The sequence below is a fragment of the Telmatherina bonti genome (assembly GCF_933228915.1).
Source record: "Telmatherina bonti genome assembly, chromosome: 17".
Taxonomy (NCBI): domain Eukaryota; kingdom Metazoa; phylum Chordata; class Actinopteri; order Atheriniformes; family Telmatherinidae; genus Telmatherina; species Telmatherina bonti.
In genome coordinates, this window is record NC_136615.1 from 35,768,672 (window position 1) to 35,789,735 (window position 21,064).

The 21,064-nt window shown below is 45.7% G+C and overlaps 1 protein-coding gene across 2 annotated transcripts; it reads left to right on the top strand.

Moving 5' to 3' along the window:
* Positions 1 to 957: 957 nt before the first annotated feature.
* mapkap1 (MAPK associated protein 1) lies at positions 958 to 20,571 on the top strand. Of its 2 annotated transcripts, none has more exons than XM_079256131.1 (12): positions 958 to 1,066; positions 4,137 to 4,611; positions 8,080 to 8,169; positions 9,717 to 9,865; positions 12,234 to 12,406; positions 12,477 to 12,653; positions 13,243 to 13,352; positions 14,715 to 14,825; positions 15,546 to 15,686; positions 17,537 to 17,674; positions 17,893 to 17,990; positions 20,023 to 20,571. In XM_079256131.1, the coding sequence occupies exons 2-12, from the start codon at positions 4,329 to 4,331 to the stop codon at positions 20,143 to 20,145; spliced, it is 1,593 nt and encodes a 530-aa protein (XP_079112257.1). In that variant the 5' UTR covers positions 958 to 1,066; positions 4,137 to 4,328; the 3' UTR covers positions 20,146 to 20,571. The 2 variants fall into 2 exon arrangements, with proteins under 2 accessions (XP_079112257.1, XP_079112258.1); XM_079256132.1 differs by having other exon boundaries at positions 14,718 to 14,825.
* Positions 20,572 to 21,064: the final 493 nt, after the last annotated feature.

Consider the following 21,064-nt stretch of genomic DNA (forward strand, 5'->3'; position numbering starts at 1 on the left):
ATGTCAAAACACGGAAGCTGCTCACCATGCATGGAGGGTTCCACCCCAAGTCCAGTGTCCAGCGACTATACACTGAGCACAAAGAAGGGGGCCGGGGACTCGTGAGCATCAAGGCCACTATCCAAGATTAAACATCCAAGCTCCACGAATACATCAGGAAGAGGGCACCGAGGGATGAAGCACTTAGTGAATGTCTAAGAATGTCTACGAGATGGAAAAACCATCATGGGACAAAAAGCCCCTGGGATGTACCACGGGCAGACCACAGAAGTGGCCGATACAAACAAGTCTTATCAATGGCTGGAGAGGGCTGGACTGAAGGACAGCACAGAGGCAGTTATCATGGCAGCACAGGAGCAGGCCCTGAGCACCAGAGCGACTGAGACCCAGATATACCATACCATGCAGGATCCCAGATCTACCATACCAGGCAGGATCCCAGATCTACCATACCAGGCAGGATCCCAGGTGCAGACAATGCAAAGGAGCCCCTGAAACAATCCAGCCCCTCACAGCAGGGTGCAAGATACTGTCAGGCAAAGAATACATGGAGCACCATAACCAAGTAGCCGGCATAGTGTACAGGATCATCTGTGCAAAATATGGACTGGAGATCCCCTTGTCCCAGTGGGAAACTCCCCCCAAGGTGGTGGAGAATGAGAGGGCTAAGATCCTCTGGGACTTCCAGATCCAGACAGATAAAATGGTGGTGGCCAACCAAGCGGACATAGTGATCATGGATAAGCAGCAGAGGAAAGCCGTAGTGATCGATGGAAATATCAGATATCACATATATATGCATATACATATAAGGAAGAGAAGTCCTAAATAACCTGTAAGGGCCGCCGTACTTTTATTCTGAAGGAAAATAACCGGAACCGGAAGTAAAAAGAGGTTGTTCCTTGTAGTGTGCACAGTAAACTGTCCTGACTTCCAATCATGTCATAATTCTGCTAAGTAAAATAATTTTTTGTTTTAAACCAGTAGTGGACTCTGTTGGGAGTGTTGTTGTGTAAAATGGAACATTGTGGAGATGTGAGTCTCTCATCGGAAGGAACTTTTAAAGGTGAGACCTTGTCGCTGCTCTGTGAGGTTATGATAGGAGCTAACCCAGCTAGCTAAAGAAAGCTTAGCTGAGATTATCTCTTAACAGGATAAAAACAGTTACGATGTAAACTCATGCGTTTTAGTTTTCATCTTTACAAACCTTAAATGTCAGCTGTACATCTGTGTGCATATGTTTGTAGACGTACTTAGCTAATTGTAGAGTTTTCCGTTAGCCAGTTAGCATGCTAACAAAAGCTACATCAGCTAATTCCAGACAACCTTCTTTAGGTTCCTTTATTAAAGTATTTGTGATTATTAACAGAGGTTACCCTAACGTTATGGTGTGTAATTGTTTTGTCCTTGTTAACAGCTGTGATGTGTTTGTTGACAGTGTGTTCACAGTGTAAATATTCTCAGTTAAACTTTACTTTATGTTTACTGTTCAGTATTATTGTCCTGTTTTCCTCATTACAGACTGTTGTTACTACAAACACTCACTGATGTTCATCAAAACGTTTGGGTTCCATACTGCAAATAAATGTTTAATGTAAAATGTTTATATAATATAAAAATAACTGCATCCATTCAGGATTTTTACACCTTTACGCTTCTGAAACAAAGTGATGTAAGGAATCTGAAGGGCAACTCCTTGTCAGCTTTGATTTGATCATGTTTTCTACAATCTATCAGGTCAGAGCAAAACAGAAATATTTTATCACACCTGTCACATCTTAATCCAGCTGAAGTAGCAGCTCTGAAGAAGCTCAGTCTGATTTTATACTCTGTTATATGTATCCTACACAAGTTTTTACATTAGTTTTTTTTCACGTCGGTCCTTTTCCCCCAATGAAAATAATGTTCTTATCTGAATGCAGCAGATTTTCAGAGACAGAGAAAATGTTTTGTCCCATATTTGAGTTATTTTGGACAACGTTCACATCAGCCAGTTTGATCCAAATCATCGACTATTTGCTCAGAAAGTCCGATTCGTTTGGGAAACTGTGTAAACGCGCAAAACAATTCTGATTCGGACCAAAGAAGTGGACTCAGTCCACCTATGAATGCAGGTCTTGGACATTTCAAGCGGACTAAATACAGGAAGTGGACTACAATGCAAAAACCTGGTCTGATCCACCCAGACAACCAGGATCATATTCAACCAGACCACTAGGATCTGATCCACCCAGACCACCAGGATCTGATCCACCCAGACCACCAGGATCTGGTCCACCCAGACAACCAGGATCTGGTCCACCCAGACAACCAGGATCTGATCCAACCGGACCACTAGGATCTGATCCAACCGGACCACCAGGATCTGATCCAACCAGACCACCAGGATCTGATCTAACCAGACCACCAGGATCTGATGCACCCAGACCACTAGGATCTGATGCACCCAGACCACTAGGATCTGATGCACCCAGACCACTAGGATCTGATGCACCCAGACCAGTAGGATCTGATCCACCCAGACCAGTAGGATCTGATCCACCCAGACCAGTAGGATCTGATCCACCCAGACCAGTAGGATCTGATGCACCCAGACCAGTAGGATCTGATGCACCCAGACCAGTAGGATCTTATCCACCCAGACCACTAGGATCTGATGCACCCAGACCACTAGGATCTGATGCACCCAGACCAGTAGGATCTGATCCACCCAGACCAGTAGGATCTGATCCTCCCAGACCAGTAGGATCTGATCCTCCCAGACCACTAGGATCTGATGCACCCAGACCAGTAGGATCTGATCCACCCAGACCAGTAGGATCTGATGCACCCAGACCAGTAGGATCTGATCCACCCAGACCAGTAGGATCTGATCCTCCCAGACCAGTAGGATCTGATCCTCCCAGACCACTAGGATCTGATGCACCCAGACCACTAGGATCTGATGCACCCAGACCACTAGGATCTGATCCTCCCAGACCAGTAGGATCTGATCCTCCCAGACCAGTAGGATCTGATCCACCCAGACCAGTAGGATCTGATCCACCCAGACCAGTAGGATCTGATCCACCCAGACCAGTAGGATCTTATCCACCCAGACCACTAGGATCTGATCCACCCAGACCAGTAGGATCTGATCCACCCAGACCAGTAGGATCTGATCCTCCCAGACCAGTAGGATCTGATCCTCCCAGACCAGTAGGATCTGATCCTCCCAGACCACTAGGGTCTGATGCACCCAGACCACTAGGATCTGATCCTCCCAGACCAGTAGGATCTGATCCACCCAGACCAGTAGGATCTGATGCACCCAGACCACTAGGATCTGATCCACCCAGACCACTAGGATCTGATCCACCCAGACCACTAGGATCTGATGCACCCAGACCACTAGGATCTGATGCACCCAGACCACTAGGATCTGATGCACCCAGACCAGTAGGATCTGATCCACCCAGACCAGTAGGATCTGATCCACCCAGACCACTAGGATCTGATGCACCCAGACCACTAGGATCTGATGCACCCAGACCACTAGGATCTGATGCACCCAGACCACTAGGATCTGATGCACCCAGACCACTAGGATCTGATGCACCCAGACCACTAGGATCTGATGCACCCAGACCACTAGGATCTGATGCACCCAGACCAGTAGGATCTGATCCACCCAGACCACTAGGATCTGATGCACCCAGACCACTAGGATCTGATGCACCCAGACCACTAGGATCTGATGCACCCAGACCATTAGGATCTGATGCAGCTCCATATGTTCTTGCATCTGGTGGAGAGAGACACATTTTTTGAAGAGATCTGGTTTGTTTCAGAACGTGATCTTGGTCCAGAATACTGTTACATACTGAACCGGTTCCCCAATCGGACCCAGTCTAGCGATCCAGATGTGAAACCAGCCGACTCCAGCAGTGTCAGTGGTGATGCCTCCACCTCAGAGGCTTTGTATGAACTTGCAGAGAACTAATTCATTCTCTTCAGGTAATTTTCTGGCACAAACCCCCCGGAAGACCCTTGGTGGTTCAGACTTTGGAGGAAGTCCATCTTTTATTAGTCTGCCTAGGAGGTTTTCCTCTCCATCCGAGCCTGATCCTGCATTACCCTTCTCTCTCTCTGAGCAGGTACCGGCCTCTCTGATGGATCGGAGCTGAGGGAATAGTGGAGTGGGAACTGGAAGCGATGCCGCCTCTCTGCTTGTCGTCAGCTGCGTTAACACAGTTAAAGTGAAGAGGACGGCTCTGATCTGCAGGCTGCAGGGTAACACACAGCAGAAACAGCCCGGACTCGAACCTGCACTCTGCAAAGCAGAGGAAATGGCTTTCCTGGACAATCCAGCCATTATCCTGGCACACATCCGCCAGTCTCACGTGACCAGTGATGACACAGGGATGTGTGAGATGGTGCTGATCGACCAGGATGTGGACATGGAGAAGTGCCAACTTACTCTGGTGCCTGGCAGCAGCTGTGGCTCCTCGGGGCCCGGCTCTCTCAGTGAAGGAGGCAGCGGCCTGATGGACAACCATGCTTGTGACTTGTCCCAGTCCATGGACATCACCTCCAGCTGGGACTTTGGCATCCGTCGGCGCTCCAACACAGGTAAGCTCTTCTTCTTCTATAGTTTGAGGAGGGCTGTGTGTCTAATCTGGGCCAATGGAAATTGTTGCAGCTGTGGTGGAAAGCCTGGGATCAAACTGAAGTTCACTGTGGGGATTTCAATAATTACTGTGTGGGGAGTGACACAAATCAGGCAGAAAATGACGTTTCAGACAGGAATAACTGTGTCCACCAAGTATCCGGTCTGATGAATGCTAAGCTCTGCTGGCCAACCTGGACATGGAAGGTGGGTAAAAACTGGACCGTGACTCTGCTACGTAACACATTGAATGATAAGAAAAGGGAGAATGGTGGACATTCAGCAGGTTGTGTTCTGTCCTCCTGGCATGAGGCTTTAACCCTTAAAACTCAAAGCTATTTTATGGTTAAAATGCAGTTCTTCAGTTCAATCCAGCTTTATTTGTACAGCGCCACTTCACAACAACGTTGTCTCAGGGCACTTTACATACATATCATATCAAGCCAATTCATATATAGCCTGTAATAGAAACCAACTGATTGCATCGAGTCATGACTTGGATCCAATCTCCCATCCTGAGCTGCACCAGGCGACAGTGGGAAGGAAAAAACTCCCCTTTAACAGGAAGAAAACCTCCGGCAGAACCCGGCTCAGGGAGGACAGCCATCTGCCTCGACTGGTTGGGGTGGAGACGACAGGAAAGACTGAACAACATGTATGTTACGACCCAAACTCTGCTAGGGCAACTGAGCCGAACAAAAGACAGATCTGTGGCAAGGTGTTCACATGGACCAATATAGATTTATTGTTCAATGGGGAAGATGAGGCAAGAACAGACCAGAAATGGCAATATGATTAGAATGAGCTGGGTTAAGGATGCAGCTTAAAATTCCAAAGGGCCTCAAAATAGCCAACCCAAAAGGAAAACTGGCATATAAAGTGTTTTTTCCAAACAGTTTAATCTGGCCCACTGGCCCACTGGTCCACTGGTCCACTGGTCCACTGGTCTACTGGTCCACTGGTCCACTGGTCTACTGGTCCACTGGTCCACCGGTCTACGGGTCCACGGGTCCACTGGTCCACTGGTCCACTGGCGTGGCTGGTAAGACCAGCCAGTTACAATGCTTTCTCTTAGTTCTCGCAGCACAAATGTGGCTGTAAACCCAATATTTCCCCAACCGTCCACCCCACTCACACGTTTCTGCCCCGGTGAAATTCTATTTCTCCATGTTTGTCCTTGCAAACCATGAAACAACATGGATCAGCTAATGCTAATGGTGTTCCTGAGGAGCTTTGCATTGACCATTAGTCGTTTAGGGGACAGAACATGCTGAACCAACAGACTGCAGTTTCTTCCAGCAGCAAACTTCTCCCACAGTCTGTGTGTCGGTGTGTATTCTCTATACCTTAAATCCACAATGACCGTCTGTCACATTTTAATTCAAAGAAAGATTGCCATCACCACCATGTTGCTAAGAGACCTCTATTTTCACCTGGACATGATGATGAAGACACTTCCTGTCAGACTTTCCACCAATCAGAGAGCTTAAACTGACGGTAACGTCCAATCAGGAGCAGCCAAAGATCAACAGGTGATGAGAAAAGCAGGAAAATAATGATCCTCTATGGCTGGAATAAAGCCAAGAAGACGTTTGGGATGCAGCTGAGGTGGAGGTGCTGCAGTGAGGACAGCAGGTAGATAGTAGCAGGAAGACGTGTGGAAACATGGAAACAGTGTGTGTGTGTGTGTGTGTGTGTGTGTGTGTGTGTGTTTCAACGCCAACAATATCTTTTCTCCTAAAAGCCGAGTCGTGACAGAATGATCTTCAGATGAGAGCAAAAGATTTGCTTTGAGTTTTAAGGGTTAATGATGGAGAATAACCGCTGTGCCCAAAAAGAGCCGAAACCTGAGGAGGTTTCATCCATTATTAGATTTATTTTAACCCTGCTGCATGAGGTGTGGCTTTGACTAACACCTGTGACTGGGATAGGATGGACTGGTAAGTGGTCACCGCTGACGGAGTTTATCGGCTCCATCTCTGATCTGATTTGCAGTAAAAGCTGCATTTATGGAGCTGAAATCAAAAGAAATGATGTGAGAAAGTGTTATTCCTTCATTATGGAAGGTGGTTTTTGGTGTAAGGGACTCCAAAGGTAGACGGCCTGTTTCCTTTGGGCTCCCTTGCAGAGAGGTGGAGTGATGGTTGTGGGTTGTGGGAACAAAGCTGCAGCCCTCTATAGATGTCAGAGCTGAGGTTGAACACTAACCTGTAGTGGCTTTCTTATCAGGACTCCGAGATAGCCGTGAGAAACCCAGGGCTGCTGGTAAGACGAGTGGGATAAACAACTTCACCATGTACTTTACACCTTTTACCTGAACTGAGCTGTTCTTGGTGTTTTAAATGTGTGTTTATGTGGAAAAATGGTTCATTTCACTTCTGTTTGCACTAATAACCATGAAATGTGTTCATACAGAGGCAGACCACCATGTTTTGAGCTGTTTATTATTTTCAGTGGAATTTTGCAACCAGTTTGATTTAATGTTTGCAGTAGCTGCAGATCAGACCTGCATAACAATGCAGTCTGTTTTATAAAGTAAACGTTAAACCGTTATAAATCCACCAAGCAGCGCAGATCGTCAGGGCATCGTCCTTTTGTTTCAGTGTTTCTGGGCAATATTATTCAGCTAGAATGGCAACATTATCCCCACCTTTAAAAACTCCTGGATCCAGGTGGAGGTCCAGCCCCATTCTAGTCACCAGTTCCGTACGCCAGTAAGAAGTCCTGGAAATCTGATCAACCTTTAGAGTTTTGTTTAAAAAGACTGAAACCTGATGTGCAAAGAGGAATGCAGCACGAGTTCTTAAATGTTCTCCGTTTACACAACTTTAAAGCCGAATAATAATGTAAGTTCAGTCAGAGGCTTCTTCAGCAACTGTTTCACTAATGATGATATACGAGGCGTGGGGAATCCAATAAAAAAAAAAAACCTGAATGTCAGGACTTTTTGCTTCACAGTTTTAAAATATTGTTTTTAAAGAATCAATTTTATTTTTCCAAATAAATAAAAATAATTTTCAGACGTAAAGGAACACTGGGACACTGTAAAATGTAAATGAAATCAGAAATCAGTTATTTTAAATCTCATCAAGCCATATTTATTCCCAGTAAAACATAAACAACCTATCAGATGATTAAACTGGGACATTTTATCATTTTATGGATAATATGAGGTCATTCTGAATGCATTCAGTTTATTACGCTGCTGGTATAAATCAGGAAGAAGGTCGTTAGCGGAGATGTTATTCTGCATTCATCTGCTTCTGGAATACAATAACTTGTCTTCATTCATGAATATGTCACCATATTCCCAGTCAAATGTTGACGGACGAAGCAGAAAAGTTCATTTTATAATGTAGCATGAGTTCTTTCAGGTTTTCAGAGGCTTTAAATCATTTGCAGAAATGTAAAAATGTCTTTTTTTCTTTCAGCACAAAGACTTGAAAGACTGAGGAAAGAACGTCAGAACCAAATCAAATGTAAAAATGTTCAGTGGAAGGAACGATCGTCCTCCCAGTCTGGTATGGTTCCTACCCAGTTATGAAATGAAATGTGCACTGTTGTGTGATCTCCACACACACGTGTGTAATTTAATATGATCACACATCAACACTCCCACATGTTCAGTCACACGTCAGCAATATTTCTGCATATTTGTACCGTTTATGACCATGTGACATGTTAGAATTATTAAAGTGTGGTGGGTGGGGGCGTGGGGGGCCTGGTGGGACCAGGGTGTAGGAGATCCGGCCTCTTGGTGCATGGAGAGGATATTTGTATGTGAAAGTGTGTATGTATGCTCAATTATATGTGTGTGTGTGTTTAGGGGGGCAACCAGATTGATTTTGGGGTGGAGGTTGGGGGGTTGGGAGGCCTTGGGTTCAAGCTTGCTTGCTGCACACCCCCCACAAACAAACACTGATGGGTTCCTATATATAAATAATTAATATATAATGTTCGTGGTGGTTCTCCACTTAATTCGCGGCTTTGTAATGAATTAATCTCGATTAATGACACATTAATAGGATAAGAACATTTGTCCCTAACGGCAGCAGTATTTCTATTTAAATGATCTCAGTGATGAATAAAAAGAATCATTTTCAGACGATAAAGTTGCAAATTCCGGTCTTATTAATGTCTGGGAAAAGCAGCTGATTTTAAACCAGTAAAAAGAAATGGAAAACATTCCCAGCAGTCAGCGACATGTTGGGGTGAACCATGACGGATCCGGACGGGTTAACTGTCCCGTCATGCAGCAGAGGCGGTCTCCTGCTCCCTGCAGCTGGAAGCTGGAGGGTAGCGTTGGGGCGGGGCTTATGCTGCTCCTGCTAACGGACGGTAGCTAACGACACATTGTAGTTAGCCAGTTTATTTATTTTGAATAAATGAAAGGAAATAAGAAAACAAAAGTACACACCTATACATACATATGTACATACACACACGTTTTTACACACATATACATACTAATTAAGAAAATAATAATAATCACACAGATTAATATTAATAACAATAATGATAATAATTCTTCATCGATTTGATAATTAAATAAATTTGTGAGACAAAAGCAGTTTGAAAAAGGAGTGGGGAGAAGTGAAGACTCATTTGGTATTCCCATAACTTTCCACTCATCTAGTTTTCTATTCTGTCGCTGCGCGTCACAACATACTTATTCAGTTTAATATCTATATTTCCATTCACACTTACACACACATCTCCATATACCTCCATTCATATAAACACATCCACACAGATATACTACATACATACGTATACTTACAGCCATATCTACAAAATATTACACATCCATCTGTTTTATTTTTTTATTTTTTTTATTTCAATTTTTCAAAATGACATTTTTGTACCTCTTTTTGAATATATTAATGTTTCTGCTTTGCTTAAACTCTTCATCCAGCTCGTTCCACAAAGTCCCCCCCGCAGCTTGATCTGCACACACTTTTCATTGTTCTTCTTTCTGCTTTCTAAATTGTAGCTTCCCCTTAAATTGTGGCGTTTGCCAGATGAAATACTGAAGCGTTTTCTGCATCTTGCTGTGTTTTGTGAACAGCGGAGGATCTGGGCTCTCTGTTTGAAAAGCGGGACTTTAAAGATCGGCCACGGACCACCGGTACAAAGTCCACCCTGTCGCTCCGGCTGGAGCAGTGTCCCCAGCAGCTCAACAACCCCTTCAACGAATACTCCAAATTTGATGGCAAGGTGAGTCCCTTCCCGCCGAATCCGCCTGCAGAGAACAAATGACGGAGAACTCGTTTCATCTGCTGTCGCCGGTCAGGCTTTAATACTGGACTGTCCACCTGGTTTGCCTGGCAGCCACTGACCATGTAGGCGACAACTGAAGCTTCAGCTTCCTAAAGCCAAGCTGCGAGTCCGTTCCACTCAGAGACGCCCCGACAAGTTGAGGTTCTACCTCCCATTCTACTTCTAGAACCTCTCAGAACCAGCAGTAGTCCTACCTTCTCAGAGTGAAGCTCTGATGGGAAAAGATCTTTATTCCCACCAGGACAGAATGCCAGACTCGGCACGACTGGTGCCTGTTCCGCTGGGTGCAACTTTGTGGCGGACTGGGTTTGTGTTGTATCTTCTACATCATGTCTGCCAGACGGTGCTGGAGGAGAAGACCAGGCAAACCAGGAGAATCAGCTGCTAAAACACAGCTTGTGTTTCCATCACAGTAAAACATGGAGCTTTGTTGAATCGGAGGCATTTTTGCTGCCAGAACACGCTAACTGGTCCAGTAAGACGGCCCAGTAAGACGGCCCAGTAAGACAGCCCAGTAAGACTGGCCCAGTAAGACAGCCCAGTAAGACTGGCCCAGTAAGACAGCCCAATAAGACAGCCCAGTAAGACAGCCCAGTAAGACAGCCCAGTAAGACAGGCCCAGTAAGACAGGCCCAGTAAGACAGCCCAATAAGACAGCCCAGTAAGACAGCCCAGTAAGACTGGCCCAGTAAGACAACCCAGTAAGACAGCCCAGTAAGACTGGCCCAGTAAGACAACCCAGTAAGACTGGCCCAGTAAGACAGCCCAGTAAGACGGCCCAGTAAGACGGCCCAGTAAGACAGCCCAGTAAGACTGACCCAGTAAGACTGACCCAGTAAGACGGCCCAGTAAGACGGCCCAGTAAGACTGGCCCAGTAAGACAGCCCAGTAAGACAGCCCAGTAAGACTGGCCCAGTAAGACAACCCAGTAAGACTGGCCCAGTAAGACAACCCAGTAAGACAACCCAGTAAGACAGCCCAGTAAGACTGGCCCAGTAAGACTGGCCCAGTAAGACAGCCCAGTAAGACTGGCCCAGTAAGACAACCCAGTAAGACAACCCAGTAAGACAACCCAGTAAGACGGCCCAGTAAGACGGCCCAGTAAGTCGGCCCAGTAAGACGGCCCAGTAAGACGGCCCAGTAAGACGGCCCAGTAAGACTGACCCAGTAAGACGGCCCAGTAAGACGGCCCAGTAAGACTGGCCCAGTATGACAGCCCAGTAAGACTGGCCCAGTAAGACAGCCCAGTAAGACTGACCCAGTAAGACGGCCCAGTAAGACGGCCCAGTAAGACAGGCCCAGTAAGACTGACCCAGTAAGACTGGCCCAGTAAGACTGACCCAGTAAGACGGCCCAGTAAGACGGCCCAGTAAGACAGGCCCAGTAAGACTGACCCAGTAAGACGGCCCAGTAAGACGGCCCAGTAAGACAGGCCCAGTAAGACTGACCCAGTAAGACGGCCCAGTAAGACGGCCCAGTAAGACGACCCAGTAAGACTGACCCAGTAAGACTGGCCCAGTAAGACAGGCCCAGTAAGACAGGCCCAGTAAGACGGCCCAGTAAGACAGGCCCAGTAAGACTGACCCAGTAAGACTGACCCAGTAAGACGGCCCAGTAAGACTGACCCAGTAAGACTGACCCAGTAAGACGGCCCAGTAAGACAGGCCCAGTAAGACTGACCCAGTAAGACTGACCCAGTAAGACGGCCCAGTAAGACAGGCCCAGTAAGACAGGCCCAGTAAGACTGACCCAGTAAGACTGACCCAGTAAGACGGCCCAGTAAGACAGGCCCAGTAAGACAGGCCCAGTAAGACTGACCCAGTAAGACAGCCCAGTAAGACAGCCCAGTAAGACTGGCCAGTAAGACAGCCCAGTAAGACGGCCCAGTAAGACTGGCCCAGTAAGACTGGCCCAGTAAGACTGGCCCAGTAAGACAGCCCAGTAAGACGGCCCAGTAAGACTGACCCAGTTACTGCTTTTTGGTCCACTGGAAGTGGACTGAGATCCACATTTCTTCTTTGATCTGGATCAGCGTGTGTTTTGGCCACATTTCTCCAAACAAAGTGGACGTTTGCGAGCAGAGGGACGAGGACTTGAGTCCAGAAGGCAGATGGAAACGCACCCTGAGATCCCAAGGAGCTTAGAACCTCAATTCTGTTCTGGATCTGACCATGAAGAGAAGATAGAATAACCAGGAACAAATCCATGGAGTTTTCATGAGACGGGATGTTTGCAGAATAAACCAGCAGGTTTCAGGATGTTCATGTGTCTCCTGCGGTAATTTCTGCTCTCTCTTCGTCTTCAGGGTCACATCGGCACGACGGCGACTAAAAAGATAGACGTCTACCTCTCCATGCAGATGGCTCAGGAGAAACTTCATCCGATGACGGTGGTCACCATCGCCAACGCTCGCGTTCACGACCTCATCGGTCTCATCTGTTGGCAGTACACCAGTGAGGGAAGAGAACCAAAACTCAAGTGAGTACCAGCAGGCCCCAGGACCCCGTGGACTCGCTGTGGCTTACGGTGTCGTTTCGCCCGTCTGCAGTGAGAATGTGAACGCCTACTGCCTCCACATCGCGGAGGATGATGGCGAGGTGGACACTGACTTCCCACCGCTGGACTCAAACGAGCCAATCCACAAGTTTGGTTTCAGCACTCTGGCGCTGGTGGAGAAGTACTCCTCCCCTGGACTCACTTCTAGACAGTCGTTGTTTGTCAGAATGTGAGTATGAAATATAAATCAGTGATATGTGGAGGATTAGGATATCTCATTTCATTGCGTCAGCGTTGCCCGCAGTGTCAGGGGTCATATTTCCATCTGAAGTTAAGCTGCTCGGCTGTGCCTGATGGAAAAGGACAGACTGTCTCTCACTTCCTGAGGTTCTGCATGATGCATAAAGTTAGAGAATGAATAATCTAGAACATTTTAAGCCAACCAGACCGCTGTACAGCTGCTATGATGAATGAATCAGCGTTAGCTACCGCGCTAGCTACCACGAGCTAATCAGACCGCTGTACTTTTACCGTAGAGAAATAACATGTTAGCTTCTATAAGCTGATTAGATCACTGTACTCTATGAACCAGTTATGATCCTTTTTTTTCAGCGACCTGCAACCCGGGCTGGTTTTTATCTTAAAAACATCATCAGAATTCAACTTTCTCAAGTCAGCAAGTTATTGATGGATTGCTGCAAGTCTTTGTTGTAGTCGTTGTGATCTGGATCCTACAGAGACTACAGACAGACTCGTGACTTCTGCTTATGTTCACACAGTCAGCCTTTTCTGTCTCCTCCACCTCTTTGTCCTTCCAGAAACGCTGCTCATGGCTTCTCTCTCATCCCCGTGGACAGTCTGAAAGTAACCATGAAGGAAATTCTACAGAAAGCCCTGAAGAAGAGAAAAGGCTCCCAGAAAGGCTCAGGTAAGACTAGCAGCCGGTCCTGCTGCGTTCAGGTTCACTTTAGTCCAAAGATCCACTTTTCCTGTTTTAAAATTAAGTTTATTTTGCAGCTCATTCCACACTTTTCCAGAGAAATGAAAGCAGCTTGAAGTGGCTGTAGAGACTTTAACATGTTGAGCTGCTGCTACATGGAGGTCATGAAGATCTCCAGTTGTAGCTGGTTCTGGATTTAACGAAAAGTTGTGCGCAAAAGCAGCCTCTTGGTTAGAATCCGACTTGGCTCCTTCGGAGTTAAAGGAAAAACCTGAGCATCATAAATCCTTTCGGACCAGCAGAGGGAGCTGCTGCCCTACACAGAAATAATCCCATGATATTAACACACCCTGGATGGATACAGGAGCTGTAGAAAGTAAATTACATTTCTATTTCTGCTTGTAAATGGAAAAAAACCCCAGTCACACAGAATTTAATTTAATTTAATTTAATTTAATTTAATTTAATTTAATTTAATTTAATTTAATTTAAACATAATTAAATTGAATTAAATTCAAAACCTCCTGAGGAAATTATAACATTGCCATATTTTTATTTTAGAGATAATTGTAAATCCTGTTTCAGAGGCTGATGTTTGCTAAAAGAATGACTTCCTGAACCTTCATGTCTGTGTTACAGCAGACCTGAAGAAGCCTCTGTCTGAACAAGGGTTGTCACCATTGCTTAATTTTACACATAACTGGCGTTTTAAGCCCTTTGAAAGTAAAGGTTCTTCAGTATAATCACTTTTTGTATCAAAGATCTTTATTTATTTCTGAACCGTGATGACGATGACAAAAACAAAGTTATATGACACATCAGATGTTTCATTCTGCAGCATCCTTTAAATGTGAAAAGGCACCTACATACCCAAATCAGCCCCTCTCGCTGACGTAATGCCAAATTCATATTTTTACCATCATGAGTAATTAGGAGGTCAGACCCCAAATATTTTAGGATATATGGCTTTCATTTAAAAATGACATTTGGGATCTATCCCAGGACTGTCAAGTTAAACCATGAATACAGAAATAACAAATGAATGAATCCTTGTGCAGAACTTCATAGGCTGTTAGATCCATCGAAAATGTAAATGTTTATCTGATTCTAAAAGAAAACAACATTACTTTTGTAAGATAGTGACCCAGGTTTTCTAAGAATCAATAAAGCAGTCCTAGAAAAACGTAAAGTTGTCCTAGGAATCGGTAAAGCTGCCCCAGCAGTAAGTAAAGTCATGTGTTATAAGGAACTGTGTAAAAGAATGATTTCCTGCTGATGGTGAACTGATGACCTGTGAAAGTCGGAGCTGCTCATCACCTCCACCTCTACGTCTGACTCCATGGTTTCCAGCAGGACCCCTGTATCGCCTGGAGAAGCAGATGGAGCCGAACATCGCCGTGGACCTGGACTCCACCCTGGAAACCCAGAGCACGCTGGAGTTCTGCCTGGTCAGAGAAAACAGTGAGTAACTCCAGCTGGACGTCACATCTTCATGTCCTGCTCAGAGTCAGCAGACATCCAGTCTGGAATGGACCAGAGTTACATACATGCAACCACACAAACCGGTTTAGCGTCTAAAGCAGATAAAGATCAACACAAAACCTGCCCCAGATGTCCTCTTGGAACCAAAAGCTGAAAAGCTGTGGGACAGTAAAGGGACTACCTTAAAGTTTGATGCTCCACAGAATGAGTCTTCCAATCCGGTTTCCAGAACAGCTGAAGGGTCTCAGTCCATCAGCCTCCTGCACTGTATGCTGGTGGAAAACAAAGGGCATTGTGGACCTTTGCCCTTTATATCTGTGTTGAGGGAGTCACCGTTCCTTAAATTTCACAACTATTTGTGATACAATTAATCATAAAGATTCTTCTATATAACCCGTTTCTATAAAAGGTCATGTCTGAATCATCTCGTTAGGTCAGGAAGGAAAACGGCGTTCAACGTAATCCACGCGATTCTGCAGGTCTTGCTTCTATGAATCATTTATACATGAAAGGTCTAAAATATATTAAATGTTTGCTAGTCCCTCCGGATCCACCGTTTCACTCCATCCCAGAACATCACCACAGACTACAACAGAAGTCCTTTCATATTTAATGTAAACGCAGAAATCTACAGGCTGCAGTGGAGATGTTTTCCTAAAAGTCCTCTCCAGTTTTAACAGCAGGTTTTCCCATTTCCAGGCTCCAGAGGGGAGGAGAGTTCAGAGGAAGACCCCCCCATCGACATCACCACAGTGCAGGACATGTTGAGCAGTCACCACTATAAGTCCTTCAAGATCAGCATGATCCACAAGCTGCGCTTCACCACAGACGTCCAGCTGGGTACTTCCTCATCTCCTCCACAAACTCCTCTGCTCTGCACTGGGATTCAGTTCAAAATGATGCAGTCTCTGACTTATGTAGTCAAACAGTTTTAACCTTTTCTTTTCACTGCTTCCTGTCTGAAAGGACCCGGAATAAATGAAGTATATCTCCACAACTACTTATAAAGTAATATTACTACAGACATGTCAGTAGCAAGATCCTCTTCACTGTGTCAGAGTTAATTCACCTGAAACAGTAGGAAATGCCAAAATTACTAATGAGTATAGTAATCCCGGGAATGAGTATAATAATCCCAGGAATGAGTATAGTAATCGCCCTGCGATGGACTGGCGAACTGTCCAGGGTGTACCTTGCCTGTTGCCCAAAGCCAGCTGGGATAGGCTCCAGCTTCCCCGTGACCCTTAATTGGAATAAGCGGTTCAGAAAATGAATGAATGAATGAGTGAAGTAATCCCAGGAATGAGTAAAGTAATTCCAGCAATGAGTATAGTAATCCCGGGAATGAGTATAATAATCCCAGGAATGAGTAAAGTAATCCCAGCAATGAGTATAGTAATCCCGGGAATGAGTATAATAATCCCAGGAATGAGTAAAGTAATCCCAGCAATGAGTATAGTAATCCCGGGAATGAGTATGATAATCCCAGGAATGAGTAAAGTAATCCTGGGAATGAGTATAATAATCCCGGGAATGAGTAAAGTAATCCCGGGAATGAGTATAATAATCCCAGGAATGAGTAAAGTAATCCTGGGAATGAGTATAATAATCCCGGGAATGAGTAAAGTCATCCCGGGAATGAGTATAGTAATATCAGGAATGAGTAAAGTAATCCCAGGAATGAGTAAAGTAATCCCGGGAATGAGTATAATAATCCCGGGAATGAGTATAGTAATCCCAGGAATGAGTAAAGTAATCCTGGGAATGAGTATAATAATCCCGGGAATGAGTATAGTAATCCCAGGAATGAGTATAGTAATCCCGGGAATGAGTATAGTAATCCCGGGAATGAGTAAAGTAATCCCAGGAATGAGTAAAGTAATCCTAGAAAAGAGTAAAGTAATCCCGGAAATGAGTATAGTAATCCCGGGAATGAGTAAAGTAATCCCGGGAATGAGTAAAGTAATCCCAGGAATGAGTATAGTAATCCCAGGAATGAGTATAGTAATCCCTGGAATGAGTATAGTAATCCCAGGAATGAGTAAAGTAATCCCAGGAATGAGTAAAGTAATCCCTGGAATGAGTATAGTAATCCCAGGAATGAGTAAAGTAATCCCTGGAATGAGTATAGTAATCCCAGGAATGAGTAAAGTAATCCCAGGAATGAGTAAAGTAATCCCAGGAATGAGTATAGTAATCCCGGGAATGAGTATAGTTATCCCGGGAATGAGTAAAGTAATCCCGGGAGTGAGTATAGTAATCCCAGGAATGAGTATAGTAATCCTAGAAAAGAGTAAAGTAATCCCAGAAAAGAAGTAAAGTAAGAGTAATGCAGGTGTGGCTCCACGCTTTGGTCATCATGAACCGACACATTTCCCAGGAATGAGTAAAGTAATCCCTGGAATGAGTATAGTAATCCCAGGAATGAGTATAGTAATCCCAGGAATGAGTAAAGTAATCCCAGGAATGAGTAAAGTAATCCCTGGAATGAGTATAGTAATCCCGGGAATGAGTATAGTAATCCCGGGAATGAGTAAAGTAATCCCGGGAATGAGTAAAGTAATCCCAGGAATGAGTATAGTAATCCTAGAAAAGAGTAAAGTAATCCCAGAAAAGAAGTAAAGTAAGAGTAATGCAGGTGTGGCTCCAGGCTTTGGTCATCATGAACCGACACATTTCCATCTCTGCAGGTATTTCAGGAGAGAAAGTGGAAATTGATCCCGTCACCAATCAGAAGGCCAGCACCAAGTTCTGGATTCGACAGAAACCCATCTCCATCGACTCGGACCACCTCTGTGCCTGTGACCTGGTGGAGGAGAGAAGCCCCAGTGAGTGGTCCATGGCCTCCTCCTCCTCCTCCTCCTCCTCCTCCACACACCGGCCAGACTGAACAATAATAATTACGTCTCAGTAAATCCTTAAAAGGGTCTGTTTAGTACAGACGGTGTGTTCTGAACGAGACATTACCGCTGCAGGTCGTGGTGAGTCCACGTCACAGGTTTCAGGTTGCAGATTTACCCGTTTTTTTCCCGCTCCCGTCTTGCAGGTCATGCCATATTTAAGCTGACGTATCTGAGTAACCACGACTACAAGCCGCTTTACTTCGAGTCTGATGCTGCTACCGTCAATGAAATCGTGTTGAAGGTGAGTTTCGTCTTCCTGTTTCCTAAAGTAGATTTAGTAAAACAGATTTTATTCTGTCTGGGTTATGTTCAGTTTTTCACATGAATTTACAACAAAAACTGTAAAAGTAGTCGGCCTCTGTGTAAAATGTCTGATGGCAGCAACACAGTTCCAGGTTGATGTTGAGCATTGTGTGTGATGATGCTCCAGATGTTCTGTACTGGTTAAAACATCTGGACTGCAGCAGACCAGTTCTCCTGTTCCACCATCAGGATGTGGTCCAGCATGGTCCTGCTGGACCAGTTCTCCTGTTCCACCATCAGGATGTGGTCCAGCATGGTCCTGCTGGACCAGTTCTCCTGTTCCACCATCAGGATGTGGTCCAGCATGGTCCTGCTGGACCAGTTCTCCTGTTCCACCATCAGGATGTGGTTCAGCATGATCCTGCTGGACCAGTTCTCCTGTTCCACCATCAGGATGTGGTTCAGCATGATCCTGCTGGACCAGTTCTCCTGTTCCACCATCAGGATGTGGTTCAGCATGATCCTGCTGGACCAGTTCTCCTGTTCCACCATCAGGATGTGGTTCAGCGTGGTCCTGCTGGACCAGTTCTCCTGTTCCACCATCAGGATGTGGTTCAGCATGATCCTGCTGGACCAGTTCTCCTGTTCCACCATCAGGATGTGGTCCAGCATGGTCCTGCTGGACCAGTTCTCCTGTTCCACCATCAGGATGTGGTTCAGCATGATCCTGCTGGACCAGTTCTCCTGTTCCACCATCAGGATGTGGTTCAGCATGATCCTGCTGGACCAGTTCTCCTGTTCCACCATCAGGATGTGGTTCAGCATGATCCTGCTGGACCAGTTCTCCTGTTCCACCATCAGGATGTGGTCCAGCATGATCCTGCTGGACCAGTTCTCCTGTTCCACCATCAGGATGTGGTCCAGCATGATCCTGCTGGACCAGTTCTCCTGTTCCACCATCAGGATGTGGTCCAGCGTGGTCCTGCTGGACCAGTTCTCCTGTTCCACCATCAGGATGTGGTCCAGCGTGGTGGAACCTGCAAGGTCTTCCCTGAAAGAGACGTTGTCTGGATGGGAGCAGATGTTTCAGCATTGATGGAGCTTCCCAGATGTGGAAGCTGCCCACGCCATCGGCACTAATGCAACCCCATCCCATCAGAGATGCAGGCTGATAACAAGCTGGATGCTCCCTCTCCTCTTTAGTCTGCAGGACACGCCGTCCATGCTGTCCACAAACTATTCAACCTGCATGTGTGGATTTCAGGCAAGGAGCAGCCTCCTGGGGTTAAAAATGAAGCCGATGCAGAAGTGCATAAAACTGCAGTTCCCCTCTCATCCTCTAGGGGCTGCAAAACGGCTAGAATCCCCATAGACTCCCATGTTAAAAAGACCAACTTCACAGCAGAAATAAACATGTTTCGCTCAATGTCAATCATCCACCATGACGCTCACAGCCCCCCTCTCAGCTCCACCTCTTTGCCCATATTTGTATTTTCTGGGTGAGACGACACGCATGTCCCTGCCAAGATGGTGATGGTAGGAACCGCCCACCGAGCTTCAATTCAGCTCTTCAGAAACCTACGGGTGACGTCACGGAGGCGCCGCCCATCTTTTATGCAGTCTATGGTTTCAGGGTGAACTGTGTTCACAGACTGGGATTTCTGGAAGTCTTCCTGAGTCCATGCAGTGGTTTCCAGTAGAGAATCGTGTCTGCCTTTAACACAGCCTTGTCCCTAGCATACAGAGATTCCTAATATTCTGAGGATATTATATGCAGTAAATTATGGGCATGAACATTTTTCATAAAATATGAGTTGAAATCAGGAAATCAGTGCTTTCTGTTATTTATATTTTACACTGAGACCCGACTTCTTCATGAATATGAACATCTCTGCTTTTATACGTGTTTACTCAGAAATCCATCTCTGTTGATAAAGATGCTGCAGGTTTGTTAGAGTTTTCACTCATCTGTTGTTTCTGCAGCTGCAAGCATCTTCCAGCGTCAGACGAGTAAAACTGTTTGTTTCCAGGTGAACTACATTCTGGAGTCCCGGGCCAGCACCTCCCGGGCAGATTACTATGCCCAGAAGCAGCGGAAACTGAGCCGCAGGACCAGTTTCAGCTTCCAGAAGGACAAGAAGAGCGGCCAGTAGCTGGACTGGAACTTTATCAGCTCCCAGAGAAGTTCATATCAAATGTGATGTGAGAAGATGTCATGTCTCTGCTTCAGGGTGAAAAGCTCTGAACGCTTTGCTGAGAAACTGAACAGTGTCTGGAGCTGAGAGGACTGAAGGGGTCTGAAGGGGTCTGAAGGGGACTGAAGGGGACTGAAGAAGACTGTGGACACTTGCAGTCCTTCACTGCCTCTGTGTTTGATGTTAGCAGTGGACGTACACCCAGCCAATCAGAGCTACTCCCTCAATCTCCGCTTCTTCTCTTCGTAACCAGAGCTGCATTTTTTATGTAATGTACATTTTATATTCAGAAAACGAAATAATAACGATGCAAACTGAAGTCATGTTTCAGTTATGTTTCTATCAAACACAGCGGTCATCCACCATCCCAGGGTTCAGTTGTGTTCTCCGATCCTGGGCCACGGATCCAGCAGCAGTAGAATACGCCAGCGGACACTTTCCTCACAATGAGCACAACGTTTGGAAAGAGCTACTCCTGCAGAGCTTCCGAGTAAAGACGACGGCTCACCATCAGTTAAACAATAATCATATCCATAAAAATAAGATTAAAAAAAGGAAAATTAAAAAAAAGAATCTGTGACCGTCCACAGTGAGGAAATGTTTACCTGAAGGTCATTTTTACCAGTAAAACTGTTTTACTGGGAGCAGCGAGTAGTTTCACTGATGTAAAGCTGTCCAGGTCTGCTTGACTTCAGATTAAACACCAAACTACAGGTGTGTCACGTCTGCAGCATTCCAGTCGCACCAGTTCCCCGGAATATCCAGCTGCGGATGCATCATGTGACACACCTGCACTGATACACACCTGCCTTCATCATAATCCACTGATACACACCTGCCTTCATCATTCTGCACTGATACACACCTGCCTTCATCA